At 37.2% G+C, this 18832-nt stretch overlaps 1 protein-coding gene across 8 annotated transcripts in view; it reads left to right on the forward strand.

Annotated features, from left to right (window-relative positions):
- R3HDM1 (R3H domain containing 1) overlaps window positions 1–18832 on the forward strand; it is a 72691-nt gene that overhangs the window by 31033 nt on the left and 22826 nt on the right. For 4 of the 8 annotated variants that reach the window (XM_080917800.1, XM_080917801.1, XM_080917803.1 and 1 more), the window contains 5 exons: window positions 798–1052; window positions 3048–3199; window positions 6860–6961; window positions 9389–9682; window positions 10135–10258. In XM_080917800.1, the coding sequence (XP_080773926.1) occupies window positions 798–1052; window positions 3048–3199; window positions 6860–6961; window positions 9389–9682; window positions 10135–10258 (927 nt within the window). The remainder of the gene's footprint in view (window positions 1–797; window positions 1053–3047; window positions 3200–6859; window positions 6962–9388; window positions 9683–10134; window positions 10259–18832) is intronic. The other 4 variants (XM_080917804.1, XM_080917805.1, XM_080917802.1 and 1 more) reach the window with 3 other exon arrangements.

An 18832-nucleotide genomic window follows, 5' to 3' on the forward strand; every position in this document is an offset into this window, starting at 1 on the left:
ATAAAGGCTTTGTTCAGAAGGCAGTATGTATAGTGTATAATATTCACTCGTTAAAGCCTTTATCTCAGAGTTAGTGACAGCTTCAGTCCATGTGAGATAGACTGTCCAGTCTAGAGCAGTCAGCTCAGCCATGGAGTTAGATGAAGTTAGAAATACATTTTAAGCTGCTGTTAACATAAATATTTGAAATATTTGTCATTCTATTTCTGTCACTAGGTCAAGGGGGAAAGTAGTTGAGTTTATACTATAGGAAGAATCTGGTTATAAACTGACATGAAATTCTCTAGTGAAACTTGGCAGTTGCTTTGTTTAGAAGATAGTTTATCATTTTTATTGTTTCCCACACCATGCTTAATCTTTGTGTTCTTATAGATAAGTGTTTCTGAAACATTCAGTTTTAGGCATTTGGCTGTGCTAAGTTCTTTTTCCTGGAGAATTTGTAATCTGTATATTTCTAAATGTTAATTTAAATGCTAAAATGTATGTATCCTGTCCTTTTGAGAGTGTCGGTAGTATGTTTCTTTGGCTGTCTGTGGCTTGGGTTACTATAAACTTGGTAAATTGCATGCTTTAATTATGATTTTTCTGACAATTTCTGTGCTGCTGTTAGCTATATTAAAATTATATTTAGGAGCATAAGCTTAAAAGAACCACTAGGCAGTAAATTATAGTAGCCATTGCTATCATGTTATAACTGCATGTTGTATAATGTGAATTGCATTATTAGGTTGTTTAAAACTTGTATCTTTATATGAAGTTTCTTTTTTAATTCCACATTTTCCATTACTCTTCCCTAGGATCTGAGTCTTCAGGTAGTGTAGGGTCCTCTACAGGCTCTCTTTCCCACACCCAGCAGCCTCTCCCAGGTTCAGCTCTTAGCCAGACCTCTCATGGCGCACCTGTCATCTACCCGGCAGCCAGCAATCACAGTTCTCTTTCCTTTGATGGTGGCCTCAGTGGTCAAGGTGCATCTCCAAGCACTAGCTTCCTTTTGCTTCCCTTGGAAGCGACTGGCATACCACCTGGCAGTATTCTGATCAACCCACAAACAGGTGGGTATCCAGACAGAGTTTATTGTAGTTGACATAACAGGAAATATCTAAGAAGTGGGGTACTTTAAAAAATATATTGTTTAAATGTACATATGTTATTAACTTTTTAATTTTGACAAACAGTTGTCTTTGTCCTGAAAACTTTAATAGAAATGTTTAGGCTGCAAAGTGTTAAAAATTGTATTCATCTTATACAGCAGTTTTCCCATGTGCCATCTATGATGTGTAGACTGAATAAGAGCTTGACTATAACTGAACAGCAGTTCATTCAATCAAAGTGAACCAACTGCCTTTGCGAGAGCTTTATGTGGTATAACATTTTTATTTTGTGGTAAACAATATGTCTGCTATAAAAAGGAACCAAGTAGAACAAACCTCCACTGTCCTTGAGAATATGGTAACTACTTTCTTTGTGGTGGTTCATGACAGGGTTTCTCTGTGTATACTCCTGGCTGTCATGAATCTTGCTGTGTAGACCAGGCTGACCTTGAACTCAGAGAGACACCTACCTCTGTCTTCCCTGGGATTAAAGACATGTGCTGCCACCATCCAGCTTGGAAATGACTTTCTATTTAAGAAAACCTAAAACATCATTTCTTTTTTTTTTTTAAAAAAAAAAAAAGGTAGTTTTTACAAATTGATATTGATAATATATATTCTTAGTCCTTGACATTAACTAATGACACTTAATATTATTACACATTTACTTTTAACTATATATAGTTTGATAGAGTATTGGTCCAGATCCTACTGTGTTCATTACAAGCAAAATATTTTCTAAAGAGCTAGAGAGATAACTCTGTCATTTAAAGTCTCTGGCTTCTCTTTCTGAGAACCCAGGTTCAGTTCCTGACACTTACATGGCAGCTCATGCTTTAAACTCTTCATCCCTGACCTTTATACTGGCACTTTACGTAGGAGAAATCCCCATTAAAGTAGGAAATTGAAATACATAGCTGTACACGGGTTTTTATGTAATATTTTCCTATGCATAATCTGTTACCGTTAAACTGATTTCATAATTACACATTTAAAGTTGTCAGCTATTTATATTCTCTACCTTTTGTTTGTTTAGTTTTAGTTTTCCAAGACAGGGTTTCTCTGGGTAGCCCTGGCTGTCCTGGAACTTGCTCTGTAGACTGTGTAGACTCATGGCCTCCTGAGTGCTGAGATTAAAAGCATGCACCACTACTTCCCAGCTTCAGCCTGCCTTTTTGAAGTGACATATTCAGTGTGGCCTATAACCTAGATTACTGCCCACCTCCTTGAAAATTTGTGAATGCTTTCCCGATGTCTTGGAGTCAAGCATTTTCTGTTTGAACTGAAATGTACACCAGCCCTGATGTTCATGGGGAGGCTAGACAGAGATGGGCGTCTTTTTGGATGTTGTTGACCCTTTGCCTTTGTTATGGTAGCTGAACCATGGTCCTGTGGTTGAATACCTGGAGCAGAATGAGATTTGGAACTCAGAACTTTCCAGAAAATATTTTTTTAAGTTTACTTTCATTTCTAGTGTTTGAATGTTTTTGCCTGCATATACATTTATGGCTTCAGTATCTACAGGGACCAGAAGAGGGTGTCAGATCCCCTGGACCTAGAGTTAACAGATGGTTGTGAGTTGCTGCATGGGTGATAGGCTCCAACTTGGGTCCTCAGGAAGGGCAGCCAGTCCTCCTAACTGCTAAGCCATCTCTCTCTAGTCCCTCAAGAGCCTTGATTTTCCACTTAGCTCAGACTGGTCTGAAACAGCACCCCATCCCCATAACAAGTAACATTTGAATATTTATACTAGATGAAAGAGATAAAGGTTCTTAATAGCTTTATTTCAAATCACTGTGGTACTTCTTAAGACAAAAAATTTTTTTGTCTTAAGAAACTGAGAGGTTTGGAATTGTGCATAAGAGATTTATGGATGTGTTTTATAAATCCAGTAGTGACGATTTTATTTTCAATCCTGTCATACATTAACTTTTTCCTCTTTTTTCAACGTTTCAGGTCAACCCTTCATAAACCCAGATGGAAACCCAGTTGTGTATAATCCTCCTATGACTCAACAGCCAGTTCGAACCCAAGTGCCTGGTCCTCCACAGCCACCTCTGCCACCCCCACCACCTCCACAGCCAGCAGCCAGTCACATGTTCTCACAGGTGCACAAACCCATGATTCTGTAATGCTAAGCTCACCTGCCTTTGCATTTGTAGGGCTAATGACTGAGGCAGCCAGGTAAGTGTAGTGTTTCTTACAGCTTTAATCCTCTGCTCCCGGTGATGTCCCACTCAGTAGTCACGGGAAGAAAATGTTAAGGACACATACTTGAAACTAAAAAATATTGAGGATATATTAGAAAATATATATATATATATATCTCGGGCCTGACTGGTAAATATTTTATCCCTGTTTTACAGTAAGAAGTAGATAAGAGGAAGAATAAAATCAAAGGTTGCTCACTGGCCTAGTGAGCAAAGTGAGTTATGAAAACTGAATAAATCCAACAGAATAAGCTGTACCGGGCTGTTCAAGCCATGCAGAATGCTCCTTTCTATTACCAGGGTAGAGTGGGGTAGATTCTGAGAGTCCAGCGTTTATTTATTTGTGCATGTGTGCGTGCACGTGGCAGCATGCATGTACATAACAACTGGAGTTGATTCTTTCCTTCTACCATGTGTGTCTTGGAAATAGAACTCAGGTTGTCAGGCTTATCAGCAAATATTTTTTACCCACTAAACTCCATCTTTCAGGCTTCTGAGAGTTTTGGGGTTTTTTGTTTGTTTGTTTGTTTTCCTTTTTCTTTTCTTAAATAGATCTCACTATATTACAGCTGGCCTGGAACTTGCATTGCTAGATCGGGCTGGCCTAGAGCTCACTGAGGTCTGCCTGCCTGTGCTTTGCAAGTGCTGGCATTAGAAGTATGCATCACCATGCTTGGCTTTAAAAGCTTTCTTAATCATATCTTAAATTTATATAAGTAATTTAGAGTTTACACATAGATTTTTATCTACATTGTCTTTTTGTTCCCTAATAATCCGTTATCTGTGTTTAGAAAGTGATTTCTGTATGATTCCTACTTTCATGCCAACTTGTAAAAATTGTGTAACACTCGCATACCTTTTTCAATACAAAATCATATAAACATCCACTGGTGAATCTCCTTTAGTCTAATTTCTCATAAGAGACATGCACTGCTAAACTTGCTCTGAAGAAACTTCATCTCATTTCCTTACAAGGTGTGTCATTTATTTTATTTAAATAAATGTGTCTTGCGGGATGAAGGACATATATAAGTAGTGATACTATGAAATAATTACCTTTAGATAATATGAAAGTAGTGTAAACAGTCGGTTGCCATTATAAGCAGTTGCTGTCTGAAGGTAAGAATCTTGGCTGGGCAAATCAGTTGTTTTCTTTTGCTTCAATTTGATGCCTGAAGTAGGGCTAAAAACGTTGTAGAGAAACTTGTAAGACCACACAAAAAGGTCCATGTACTTAGAAGAGATTGCATAAAGCTCTGCAAGAGTATTCTGCATGACCTTCTCAGCTCTACCCAAGGCTACACAAATTCCTTCCTTGTCCTGCTCTGCCTTGACTTCATCCAACTTGCTGCCAAGGAATCTTTCTTTTGTCCTTGTATAATTGTCTTTACGCTACTGTGTGTTTCACCAGGAACTTTATAGGACTGACTTCCACTTTTACTTAATTTGATGGAAATAAGGTTAGTACAGCTTTTAAAATCTCAAGGATTTATTTATGGTTAAATGTCTCAGATTATTGTGTCTTAGGAATAAATTTGCCTATTGATTCTCAGACCTGTGGGTAAGAGCAAGTTTAGAAATGACATTGTCCCATGTCGTTCTAAGACCATCCTAGACAGATGGATAGAGCATAGTTTGGAAACAAGCATTTGAAAGCTGAGTTTTAGGTCTTGAGGTAAATATCCAATTCTCTGATTGACTTAACTTACACATTTTTTTAAAAAAGTTGCAGCAAGGTCCTCTCAGAAACATAAACTGAATGATATCCTATTACTATCTTTCGAATATGCTGATGAATGATTTGTACAATTTCACACAACCAAACACTGTAAATCTGTGAATTCCAAAAACAGCCCCTTAAACGGTGCTGTATTTCCTAAACATACAACAAAAAACAGTCACCATGTGGATGTTCAAGTTAAAAGAGGGAAATGCTAAGACTTTTCCTTCTTTATTTATTGTCAGGATTTTACTTTGTTCTCTCTGCCATTTTGCACGCTGGGAGACATTCATTCATACCATCTTGTATTCTTTCTCTTCTCTAGCATCTATGTTTTTGCATATCTGACAACTTGAGTAGGTCAGATTGACTAACAAATGATTATCTTTTTGTTCATGTGACTTCGTGCATCAAGTGGCAGTAGTGGGATTGCTAGCCACTTACACCTGGTTAGCATGCTTCAAGCTGTCCTCAGCTGATTGGTAGCCAAGAGGTTTGTCAGGGGCCATCAGCAACTCTCCAGATCATGCGGCTTTTGCTCTTTTTCTGCTTTTGTTTTAATCTTGTGTTGGACTCTAAACTGATCTAACACTTTTATACTTTTAGATTATTCTATTGATTTTGTTGTAAAAGAGTAAGTAATCATTGTAAATCTCAGTTGTCATGAACATTTTTCTTTATTCCCTGCACACTCCAACTTAACTCCTTGAATTTTAAAGTTATTCTTTTTAGCAACAGTAGCCAGTGCAGGATTCATTTATGAATATGCAGTTTAACCAAAAGAGTGTTTATCCAATCAGAATTGTCTGTTAGCTTAACTGGCACAGTAAAAATCATTTAATCTATCTTCATCTGTTTTGTCATCTATAAAGTAGATTATAGTGAATCACATATTTTTAGTACCTTTGGAAAGCATTTTTCCTCGCATTGAAGCAAAAGTGTTTAGCTGAAGATCAATAGTATCTAGTGTCTCAGTTCCTACCATGAATTCTTCTAATAAAAATAATATTTAGCATTTAGCTATAAGGAAAGGTTTTGTTTTTCGTAGACAAAAGATGTATGTTTGTGTAAGTAGATATTTTTTTGGTCCTAGTATGGTTATTAGGATGTATTTACTTTATGTGCATGTATATTTAAGTTGCCTGGAAAAAAATACACACACAGACACACATACACCTTGTTAGTGTGTGATGCCTGTGGAGGTCAGAAGAGCCCATTAGATCCCCTAGTATTGGAGTTACAGATGGTTGTGAGCTACCAGGTAGGTGCTTAGGACTGACTGAACCTGGGTCCTCTGCAACTGCTAAGACATCTCTCCAGTCACTGAGCTGGGTATTCTTACCCAGTTTTTCACACAACGGTGAAGCTTTACAACATTGTCTCTGAGAATTTAAGCATGCTTTATCAAATAAGAGGATTGGTACAGAGGCTGTATAAATTTATAAGGTTTTTCTTTATAATTTCATAATATAGAGCCACTTAAACATAGGACGGCCTCTTCATAAAAATTAGGAAATAAGAGTAAGAAGCTTTGTTTTTACTGACATGACTCAGATAATAGGGTTTCAAATGGCTAATGATGCTTCTATTAATCTATAAAAAAAGGTTACATTTATGACATGAAAGTTATTGTTCTCATTATGAAATCAACTTGAGTCTAGGTTTATTCTTACTGTTTTGAGTTCTTCATTTGATACTGTTTTTCTTGTTGGATCTCTTGTGTTTTTTTATGACTTTATAAATGTAAAGCTGTTGCCCCAAAGTGTAAATTTCCATGCTGTGCACTTCTTGTAACATTTTCTTCTGACATTAACTGTTTGCCCACCTGTTATTCCTAGCCTGTTGGTCCTCTGCAGTCCTCTTCTCAGCCTGTTGAATGCTCTCCAGCCCCCTACCCATCCCCGCTCCTGCCAGTCTCACCCACCCAGCAGTACTCCGTGGTACTGTATCTCTTTTCATCTCGTTGTTACTATGGGCATTGTGTGATGAGTGCTTCAGACTGTGTGGTCAGTGTAATTTGCTCTTTTCAGCTTTTCTTACAGGAAGTCACATAGGTAACAAATGAATTTTCTAATTCATATTAATAATTTTTCATTAGACAGTAGTTATAGCAACTTAAAGTAACTATAAAGGACATAATATTATTCCTATTTTTGAAAAGGGAAATTTTCAGGATGAGTGTTCTGAACTGTAAATATTCTCAAATACTTTAGTTTGTTTTTTTTTAATTGAAGTCAGTTTTGAGCCTATGTTGTCCTGGAATGGCAGTGTCATAGAATTCTGATTAGAACAACACGACTAAGAGCAAGATGGGAGGAAAGAGTTTATGTCATCTTACTACCCTCAGGGTCAAACTATATCTCTGTGGGCAGTCAGGGCATGAACTCAAGGCAAGAAACTATAGGCAGGAACTGAAGCAGAGGCCATGCAGGGGTGCTGCTCTGTGGCTTAATACTCATGGCTTACTAAGCCTGGTTTTGTATACAATCCAAGAACACCTACCTGCCCAGTGGTGGCATCACCCACAATGGGCTGGCCCTTCTGACATCAATCACTAAGAAAACGTACCACAGACTTGCTGACAGGTAGTCTTATTGGGGCATTTTCTTAATTGAGAGTCACTCTTCCGACATGACTCTGGTTTGTTTTGTGTTAACATAAATCTAGCCAGAAGAGGCAGCTTTTCTCTTAAGTCCTGATTAGGTACAGTAGGTCAGAACCAGTTACTTTAGATAGATTACAGCATGTAGCTACAGAGGACTTCTGATTTTATCAAAGATCACTTGACATTTAATTTCTGTCGGTAAGATTAGGCCCACACTGCAAGTAATTAGCTTTGTGATGTTAAAACACTGTATCTTTTAGCATAGCTTCATACATGAACTAACTTCTACATTAAAAAAAATTGCTTTTTTTAAAAAGAGAACTTCCTGACATCTTGCTTTACTAGGGATATTCTATGTTGACCTATCCTATGTTGAAACTATACTTCAAATCAGATTATAAACTTTAGCAGAAAAACCATTCTCGATGCTTTTTCCAATCTCTTTGTTCTGTTGAGGATGCTTTTATTTTTAATTGAGGCAACAATATTTACCAGCTTCATCTCTCAATGATTTTATGAAATAACTTTCAGCCTACAAGAAAGAGAAATATGGAGCTCCAGAGATGGCCCTTTGGTTAACAGTACTGGCAGCTCTTCCAAAGGACCAGGATTCAATCCCCAGCCCCCACATGCTAGCTTACAACTATGTGTAACTCTAGTTCTAGGGGACTCTGACACCCTCACATCAATGTACATGAAATAAGATTAAATTACTAAAAAAGGAAGCATTAATCATGTTTTGTGAATGATTCTTCTACTTATACTACTTTTGCAAGAATATTTAGCCATATTACTTTGTAATTTAGAGCTAGGAGGTATTTTCATTTAAGAAACCATTTTCATATATTGTAAGTCTGTTGCTTCCTAAGAGGGGCATTTTATTTTAACCCATACTGTCATTTAAGTGACCAATAAAGAGATAATGCTTAGTCTGTCAAGTTAGGAACTATATATCATATGGCACATAAATCATAGCCTTGGTTGGAGACCACTAGTTACTCACCAATGATCCAGAAACAGGATACATGAATATAAAGTATTCTCCTGGTTAACCTGAGTGCCAGATTGAGAAATTATGGCTAAATTATTTTTTGATATATTAAAAAAAAAGAATAACTAGATTTTGATGGTTGGAGATTCAGAAGAAAAGAATTATTTAAAAGTAACTTCTTACAAAAAATGCTAATTATGTAATATAAAAATGAACCCAAGTCAACATTTAAACTTCATTAAATATATGTAGCTTTGTTTTTTTAAACTGAAAAACGCACCCTAATCTTTTCCTCATGCTATGATTTTCATTAGGTATATTTCCTAAATAATATAGAATATTATAACATATCTTCCCTTCTACATAGGAGTTCTTATTTTTTTGAACCTGCTGTTTTCTATCCTATCTATTTTGCATGCATATGATGTCCATACATACACTGCTACAGCTTGCTTACAAATATATAAAGCATAGGTAATACTGAATAATATACCTCAGTTAGTAGAGTACTTGCCTCACATCACATTGTCTTGGGTTCCATCCTAAGCACTGCACAAGTGAGACATTGTGATTTATGGCTGTTCCCCAGTACTCAGAAAGTGGAGACAGGAGGGTCAGAAATTCAAGTTCAGCTGCGTAAAAACTTTGACGCTATTCCTGGAGAAATGAGATACTCAAGGCGGGGGAAGAGGTGGGTGTAGGTAGCACTTTGCATTGGTAAATTTGGCCCATGAGTGAAAGGCTCACTAATGGCCAACTTCTTTTCAACAGGATAACCTTGGCTCTCAGTTCAGCCACATGAGTCTTGCCCGCCAGCCATCAGCTGATGGTTCCGACCCTCACACCACCATGTTCCAGTCCACTGTTGTTCTACAGTCTCCTCAGCAGTCTGGTTACATCGTGACGACAGCACCCCCACATCCTCCACCACCCCCCCCACCCCCTCCTCCTCCTTCCCTACCACCTGGGCAGTCAGTCCCCACTGCCAGTTTCTCTGCCTCTGGGCATCCTGTCAGCCAGCCTGTGCTCCAGCAGCAGGGGTTTCTTGCTCAGCCCTCACCACAGGTATGTTGCTATTTCATGTTCTTTCTCTCATGGGAGCCTCTAACTTGGGAACAATTTGTGAGATAGTTTAAATAAAGCCCATAGTTATCTCTGAAGATTGTCAAGTGCCTTGAGAGCAGCCATATAACATTTAGCTACAATTCAAAGTATGAATTACTGTTTAGCCCTGCTGGCCTGGAAGTCACTGTGCAGACTATGCTGGCCTCGAACTCACAGAGATCCCCCTGCCTCTGTCTCCAGAGTGCTAAAATTAAAGGCATTTGTCACCATGCCCATGGTAAAATATCCTCTTAAAGATATGGACTTTATATTTTTTCCATTTAAATTGAAATTTTCATTGGTTTAAAAAGGGTTGATGTTATAATTACTGCTCATTGAATTTTTATGTGCCTCATGGAAAAATTACTTTTCCAAATGAAACTAATTTTTGTTGTCATTGGTTATGATTATAGATGCCAGCCTGTTACTGTGCTCCAGGCCACTATCACTCCAGCCAGCCTCAGTACCGCCCCATCCCTTCTGTCCATCACAGTTCTCACCTAAACCAACCACTGCCACAGCCTGCACAGCACACAGGTGAGTCGGTCTCCATGCCAAGGTTTTCAGCTATGGGTGTTACTTTGTTTCCAATTTTACTTTATCCTTTACATTAAGATTCTATTGTGCTCAATCTTTGAGGATCTCAGGGGTGTGTGTGTGTGTGTGTGTGTGTGTGTGTGTGTGTGCGTGCATGCACACATGTGTAAGCCAGTCGTGTTTAAATGAAGAGTAGAAAAATCTTCTCCAGAAAACTACACAGATTGTGTGATAAAGGGATGGGAGCACATTATCAACCAATCAAACCCTCCACAAACTCCCAGGGACTAAAATATCAACTATTGAGCACACATGGGAGAGACCCATGGCTCCAGTTGCATATGTAGCAGAGGATAGCATTGTCGGCTATCAATGGGAGGAGAGGCCTTTGGTCCAGTGAAGGCTCGTTTTCCCAGTGTTGGGAAATGCCAAGGCACTGAGGTGGAGAGGGTGGTTGGGAGAGGGAGCATCTTCATGGAAGCAAGTGGAGGGGGAAGGGTGTGGGAGGGGGAGGAAATAACATTTGAAATGTAAATACAGAGAATATCCCAAAAAAAAATTAATTATTTAAAAAGGGGGGGGGGCATAATAGAAAGAAAGGTTCTACAAGGCCAAGGTGAGTAGTTAGATCCTCACGGTCACAGTAGTAGAAGCCCTTTACAGAGCTATGTAAAAGTAAGATGGCCTCCATACTATTACCAGAAGCAAAGAACAAAGCCTGTTACATAAAATCATTTGAACCTTAAATGTCAAAGATGGCTGAAGAACTGTTTTGTTTTTTGGAGAGGTTGTGGATTTTTTTTTTTTTTTTCCCCTGAAACTTCTCTGTGTATCCCTGGCTGTCCTGGAACTCACTCTAGATCAGGTTGTCCTCAAGCTCAGAGATCCACCTATGTGCCTGCTGAGTGCTGGGATTAAAGGTGTTGATGAAATATATTCTTATACATTTTTTTTGTCTTATTTTCAGTTTGATAATTTGGAGAAAAAGAAACAAATAGAATCTAGTACTGGGAGTAAAAAATGTATTAGAACACAGTCTTTTTTAAAAAGAATGTTGAATTGAAGTCCAGTCTCGTTTTGTAGATACTGTACAAGCATGAATGAGCTCCTCTTCACCACATAACTGCAGGCATGGGGTAGTGGTGTCAGGGTAAAGACAGGTGGGTTTCTGGGACTTGATGCCCAGCCAGCCTGGCCTAAGTGGTGGACTCAGAACTAGTGAGAGACCTGGTGTACAGTACTTGAGGAATGATACCCAAAGGTGATCTGTGGTTTGGTTTGTACACCTTATGTGCACTCATACATGCAATCCCACAGACACACAGAAAGCTGTCTTACTAAGCTTAAATGAGCTTGTTTCTGTTTATATCCTGGTTGTATCCTGTTACAAATGTTTAATGAGGTGTTTGTTTATCTAAAACCTGTGTTACATAAATTTTAAAAAATGAAGTTAGATTTTTATTACCGATTTCTATAGAGCATTTTGAGCTCTTGGTCATTGGTGGAGGTATAGACTCTGTGCAGAAGCATTTCACCCTACCTACAGAGGAGGAGTCTGCTGTCAGTACTGTCTGCTTACTAACTCTTGAGAGCTACTTTTGGACTGAGATTCTTATGAAAGTACTCACTTCTTGCTTCTTGTACAGTGTAGTCACCAACTTCCATTGCATATTAGAGTCATAATTAGCACAACTCCACATCCAAACTTTCATGCCCTTAAACTTCTGCACCTGTAAGTTTTCTGTTCTTAGTAACCAGGCTCTTTTTTCTGTGCACTAGCCCTATGTTACATGTGAGACAGGTGTTTTTCTGTTTATATCCTGGTTGTATCCTGTTACAAATGTTTAATGAGGTGTTTATCTAAAACCTGTGTTACATAAATTTTAAAAAATGAAGTTAGATTTTTATTACCGATTTCTATAGAGCATTTTGAGCTCTTGGTCATTGGTGGAGGTCATTTTTGGGCATCATCTGATCGTTTTAGCTGAGCTACAATTTGTTTTGTCTCAAATATGACTCCTTGTAATGTCATATTTGCCTGAAGCCTAGTAATACAGCCCATGTCAAAGACTATAAGCTGTGTATTTTAAGTTTAGAAGACATCAAAGTTGTTCCTAGCTGGCAAGGAGGCTCAGCAGATGAAGGTGCACGAGCCCAACAGCCTGAATCTGATTCCCATACTTCTGTAAAGGGAAAGGGAGAGAACCAACTCCACAGAGTTGTCCTGTGACTTCCACATACATGCTGTGACACATAATGTAATCTCACTCCCTCTATACATATGCACGTGTCTTATAATAAAGTAAAACTTTTAAAAAATGTTTTTAAGATTTCTCAGGAACATTTATCATATTATTGCTCATTTAATGTCACATAGCCATTATTCTATGTTGTAATATTCTAATAAAAATGATATTCTAGCTGGGACCAGTGATAAATGCCTTTGTCAACACTCTGGCTAAGGTTAGGAAGATCATATGGTTAAGGGACACTTGGGCTATATAGCAGCATCATAAACAAAATATAGTAGTAAAAAAAGCATTTTCTATGCTTTCTTGGGCCTGAAAATAATTGATTTGTGTGTGTGTGTGTGTGTGTGTGTGTGTGTGTGTGTGTGTGTGTGTGTGTGTGTGTGTGTGTTGTATATGTCTTTTGGTTTTATCTCAAATTATAAAACATCTGATGTAATTTGGTTTTGTTTATGTTTTTCTGCCTGTGGTTTTTGACATGGGACTCAGGTCTTTGTATATGCTCAGCAGGCATTTGCTGCCTGGCAACATCCCTTCCTATAATAGCTCACGAATTTTATAAAACGTAAATTGAGTGCTGGAGCAATGGCTTAGAGCTTAAGAGTGCTTGCTGCTCTTGTAGAGGACCCAGGTCCAGTCCCTAACACCCACAGTTCCAGGGAACCCAGTGTGCTCACCTGACCTCCACAGACACCAGGCCCATACACATAGGCTTCTGCAACACTTATGCGCATAAAATATCTAAAAAACTTCAATGGAAAAAAGTGAGTTGACCCTCACACCATTCATTTAATTAAATACCTTTTATACGACTCTGTATTAGCAAACTTTGTTTAATGAGGCAGCAAAGGTCCTCTGATGTATATTAATGAAAGCTTCTAGTTTTGTCTTCTTTTGGTGGGAAAAATGATTTCTTACCATAATCAGTTTACAAAATAAAAACTTAACCACATGTTGGGATTAAGTGCTTAGTTCAACTGCATCTCTGCACACAGATATTCCCACTAAATTAAAAAAAAATGTTTAATGCCAAATAGTCCTATCTACATGGTAGAAAGGTACCAATCATTTGTAATAGTTTAAGTGTGTATTTTCAGCTATTAGTTAAGATGGAAGAAGAGAACAGTAAACTAAACTGCATCTAGACAGCACAAGTTCAGAAAAGGTCAGCCAGTCCTTCAATAGTTTCTGACATTGTCAGTTACAGTAAATCACTGTGACGAGAGATGGTTCATTCATTTATTTTTGTATTTGCCTAGTAATAGCTAGCTTCAGTTCTTTTTTTTTTAATTAAACAAATTTTTTTAAAAAAAAAACAAATGTACAGATTTTAAAAGAATTTTTACATAAAACTATGAATATAATTTTTAGTCAGTACTTGATTATTTTTAAAGGTTTGATAGTATGCATTGAAATCTTACTAGTTACAATGAGCATAAAGTACATGTAAAACAAAACATAACATGTGGAAATAGTCAAAGTTTTCTTGGTGTGTAAATAGCTTCAGTTCTTAATTTTGCCTCATTCTGTTTGAGGCGTTAAAGGGAAATCCTCAAATACTCTGTTATGCCTGTAAGTATAATAGGAACATACCCTTTGTGGAAATGCTCAGCAGACAGAAGCAGTGAGGTATAGGTAATCATATTAGCCTTTTTATAAGACCTGGTAGAAATTTGAACTCTTTTAAACAGAGCTGTAATCTTAAGACTACAGTTTGCTAAGTGTGTTATACCCAGACTTTATATCTAAATACTAATGTTAGAACAGAGAACTAGAAGATTAGGCAATTTCTTGGGTTTTGTTGTTGTTGTTGTTGTTGTTCTGTTTACTGACTTCTGCCTTCGTTTTTATGTGTAAACATAGTTTAAGTCTTAATATATTTTCTTATGTTTCACCATTACAACTGACTAAAATGTAAACTTTTTTATTTATTTTTTGGTATTTGTCAACCATGCTATGTATCCAAAAGGAGCTTACAAAGGTTGTTATTCTCTTTGATTTCATGAAAAAAATGGAAATTCAGCCAATAATAATAATAATGAAAATTTCCACTAAACTTTTTTAGTATGGCACTACTAATGCTTAAAAGCTTATATATGAATTTAAAGAACATTTCCCCTAAATTAACAAACTCATCTGAGTCAATTCTGAGGCCATGTTGAATATGGACTATGGAAATGATGAATTTTCTGTAATTTTCTTCCTTGTAGAAAAAGCTTTTGAGAAATTCTTTTCAGTTAAAACGCTTTTAGTGTTCTAACCATATGTGTGCCAATGTACTAATCTGCTTGACAATAAATTTCCATAGGCTTCAGGAGCCCAGTGGAGCAATATTAGCATAAGGGAGTCTTGACTTGTGTGAAATCTCTGACTGTGGTCATTCAAAATAATATAAAGTCAGCACATGTTAAAGACATTCATGGAGGTCCTGACTGCATGAAGATTTCCAGACAGTACAGTGCATAATGTGAAAGAACAGCAGACTGTAACCAGAATCCCGGTGGCCATGGTCTTTTCATTTTCCCTGTCTTTAACCTTTAGTTTGGTTTGGTTTGGTTTGGTTTGGTTTGGTTTGGTTTATGTGTATGGATGTTTGCCTTTGTGTATGACTGTGCATTCCATTCATGCAGTGCCCAAGGAGTCTGGTAGAGGATGTTGAGTCCCTTGAGACTGAAGTCACACACAGTTGTGAGCCTTCGGTGGATGCTAGGAATTGAATCCAGGCCATCTTGCAAGAGCGGCCAGTGCTCTTTACTGAGCCATCTCTCCTTCCCCCACAGACATTTTTTAACTAATATGAGTTCTGTTAATTAAAGCCTGGGTCTTTTAGTTTGCTCACTTACAGAATTAGGGTGTGTTGTTATATTGTCTAGCCTCTGTGGACTCAGAAATGGAACGATTCTGTGTCTTTTTTAGTCCTGGTTTGGAAAGATGAATATCAGAACTGACTTAAAAAGAGCTTAGTGTCTTACTGTTAATAACTGCAATCATGCAAGCATCTATTTCAAAAAATATGTTGCTTCCTAATTGAAATACTAGTAACTAATTATTTCAACTCTTGGCGGACATAAGCTGTATAGGAAATTATGCAGTATAATACATAAACTATAAGAACTTTAAAGAAATGGACCCAGAAGTAGTGACTATAGCAAAGACAGCTTTATAGGCCCTGGCTCTTTGATACATAGCTGCTTTCATTTTTGGACTCTTTTGAAAAGTTTGCAGCTTCTCCATATGTGATTATATTTTATAATAATTGGCCTTGTTCCTGAGCTGTTGGATTCGGGGCCGTAGCACTGTCTGAGAGGTTTACATTTCTCACAGTGAACCGGTCTCTTTTTCAGCTGCTTCCTGACTTCTTTTTACTCAGGTTTTTACTGCTTTTTTTCTGTTTTTCTTTTTCTTTTTCTATACTATATTAAGGTACTAATATTTGTTTATATTTTTCATTACCTATAATCACCTTTTAATTTTGCATCATTTGGATTTGAATTTAAATAACAGCCTTGGCCTCATACAATTTATCCTTAAAAGTTCAAAATAGCTATTACCTTCATTTCTTTTTCAAACTATATTTGGATGGCAGATTCAAATTGGTTTGCATCTTATCTATCAAACTTTAAAGTCTTAAGCATGCCAAACTCATCAATAGACATAAATTTGTCTCTTTCCCTCTCTTTATACAACTTTTTAGGTGCATAATTATTCATTAAAATATGGACCAAATGAACTAAAGATAACCCACATGAATTTTAAGCTGCTTGGGCCCTTACCAAGATACATAATTCAGCTTTCCCCAAAACTGTTACTATTGCATGCCTGTAATTCTGTGAAACTGAACCAAAATAATTCTGTGAAATTGAATATGATTTTAGCCAGCTGGTAAATTCAAAGTGTATCAGTGAAATTACATGTTCAGTCTTAATTAATTATACAGTAAGGTTCATTACTAGCTCACTGTGATAACATATTGGTAAGCCACTCTGTATAAGGAACACTTTAGAACGAACAGGATTCGTGGTATGCAGAATATAGTCAGCATTTCAGGCCACAGATTAGAAAGGACCTGGGGGTTGAAGGAAGCCGGAAATGTACCTCAGTTGGTAGGGTGCTTTGCCCAACATGCATGAAGCCATGTCTATCTCCTGCACCACATATACTTCATGTTACATATAAAAGTAACTAGAACATGAAAGGTAAGAAAAATGTACACTTGGGTGAGCAGAGGCAAATTATGTTGGCGAGAGATTTAGTTAAGTCACACAGGGACTATAAGAACAAAACTGATCATTTCTCTATTGACAGTTTTTACCCATATGATAGGGACTTTGTATTACTAGGTGGTCCTTGTTTTACTTAGGTTTTTGTTGATTCCATGAGCAGCATAGATTTCAGAAACGGTATAACAAGTACAATTCCACCTATTTCCATTCCCTCCCCATTAATCTGCTGCCTCTGAAATACGGAGCAAATGTATTTGGTAAGTACTTACAGGTTTTCTAGAGTTGTTCAGGACAGTTAATAACTAAGAGCTGTAACTTCTCTGTGGCTCATTTTATTCAGATTGCTTTTTGCTGGCCTTTCTGTTGAGTGAAAAGATTGGCAGAGGAAAAAGACTAGTAAGGTTGTGTTGGCAACTGTGTCTCTGTCCTAAGTACAAGTGAGAGCAGTCTTTGGTTGAACTTGCTTGTACTCCAAATAGTACCTGGTTTATAAACTTCAGAATCTTCTAATTTTTCATATCAACACCTAGTTCATATGTAATTTAGATTCAGCAAAAATTCCTTTTAAAAGCTTAACTTCCTTCATAGTGCTGCTTTAGTACAAGCCTAATCTTTAATTAAAAAAAAAAAAAAAAAAAAAAGAATGTTAATACTGGTAAGGAAGTAGACTTAAAATCCTGGTGATGGCCATGCTGATTAAGCATTTTTTTCAGTTTGTCAATCTGATTATGGCTAATCTGGTCTGAAGGATACTTTCCATGAATAAAAATGCTCATTCAGATCGCCTCTGATAAAGTAAGTCTAGCTTTTTAGTCTGGATAACACTTTTCTGCTGAGCACAGATTTTCCTTCTTGCTCTCTTCTGTTGAAATAAAGCAAGTTAAAAATAGAAACTTCCAGGATTGTTCTTGAGCCAACAGTTCAAACAGACCTTGTACTCTGAGGTTGCAGAATTGCTGCTGCTCTCCTCGGAAAGTCCTAGAAGGCGTCTGCTAGTGTTGCAGCGCCACAGTCCTTTAACAAAGAACGCAGTGTTAAACTCTGGTTCTGATAGCTGGATGTCAGTGGGTTCTGCCTGAAATCTCTTACCATTGGTGTTGTGTACTTTCCGAATAATGCTTTCCCACTAGATTGACAAATTCTGATAAAAGATAACTTGCTTTTCTCTTTCTGGTTATCTCTAAGTAAGTCACAGAGAAAATTTAAAAAGTTAAATTCTCTCATTCAACTGAAACTACTTTTAATTAAGAATAATTTATTGTTGTCCTGGGGGCGGGGGTGGTTTATTGTGTCAGGATACTGGAAATGCTCTTGTGGCGCTTTTTTAACCCAATGGTACTTTTCTTTCTCTAGGAATTCACTTCTTCCTTATCTTCTGTCTCACACTTGGCAATCTTCACACTATATTTTTGAAACTATGTACTTTCCTTTTGTCTGAAGGATTAGATAAGGAACTTGAATCACAGAGCCCGGCGTCTTAGGTGACACTCCTAACAACCCAAGCTTATTGCTGTAAAATTGTTTTGTTTAAATAGAAATTCAGGGAAAGAATTCAAGCAATTTAAGTGCTTTTAAAGAATATTTAAATATTAAATAATTTGTGTACATTAAGTGAGGCGTGCACTATACCATGTGATACTAAGTGGCTAATGACTTGTTTTCATTAATGACAAGAAGATTCTTATCTGTGTTTGAAATACAGTAGTATTACGCCCTGTCATCTTTTTAGTGCTTTCCATGTTTCTAACTGGGGGGGGGGGGGTGTTAGTGTGATAATCTTTGGCCAACAGGCCCCACAGTTATCTTGCATTATGTAAAGTCCAAAAATATTTTAATATCCTGCTCTCTAGAAAGTATAATCCAAAATTGCATACTTGTTTGCCATTTCTTGGGTTTTGAAATTACTAGAATGAAAGATCAAACATTCTATTATGATTTCAAAAATAAAGACTTAAATATTTGTCCTAATGCCATTAAACTTTCCCTTTTGATGTTTTTAGTTGTGATAGTCTTAGAAAGGTCCCGTTATAAAGATTCCTGATGTCTCCTACCAGATGGTTCAACCCTGGTGTGTTTTCCCCCTTGATGCTAAAATGAATAGA

The sequence above is a fragment of the Micromys minutus genome, assembly GCF_963924665.1.
Source record: "Micromys minutus genome assembly, chromosome: 6".
NCBI lineage: Eukaryota > Metazoa > Chordata > Mammalia > Rodentia > Muridae > Micromys > Micromys minutus.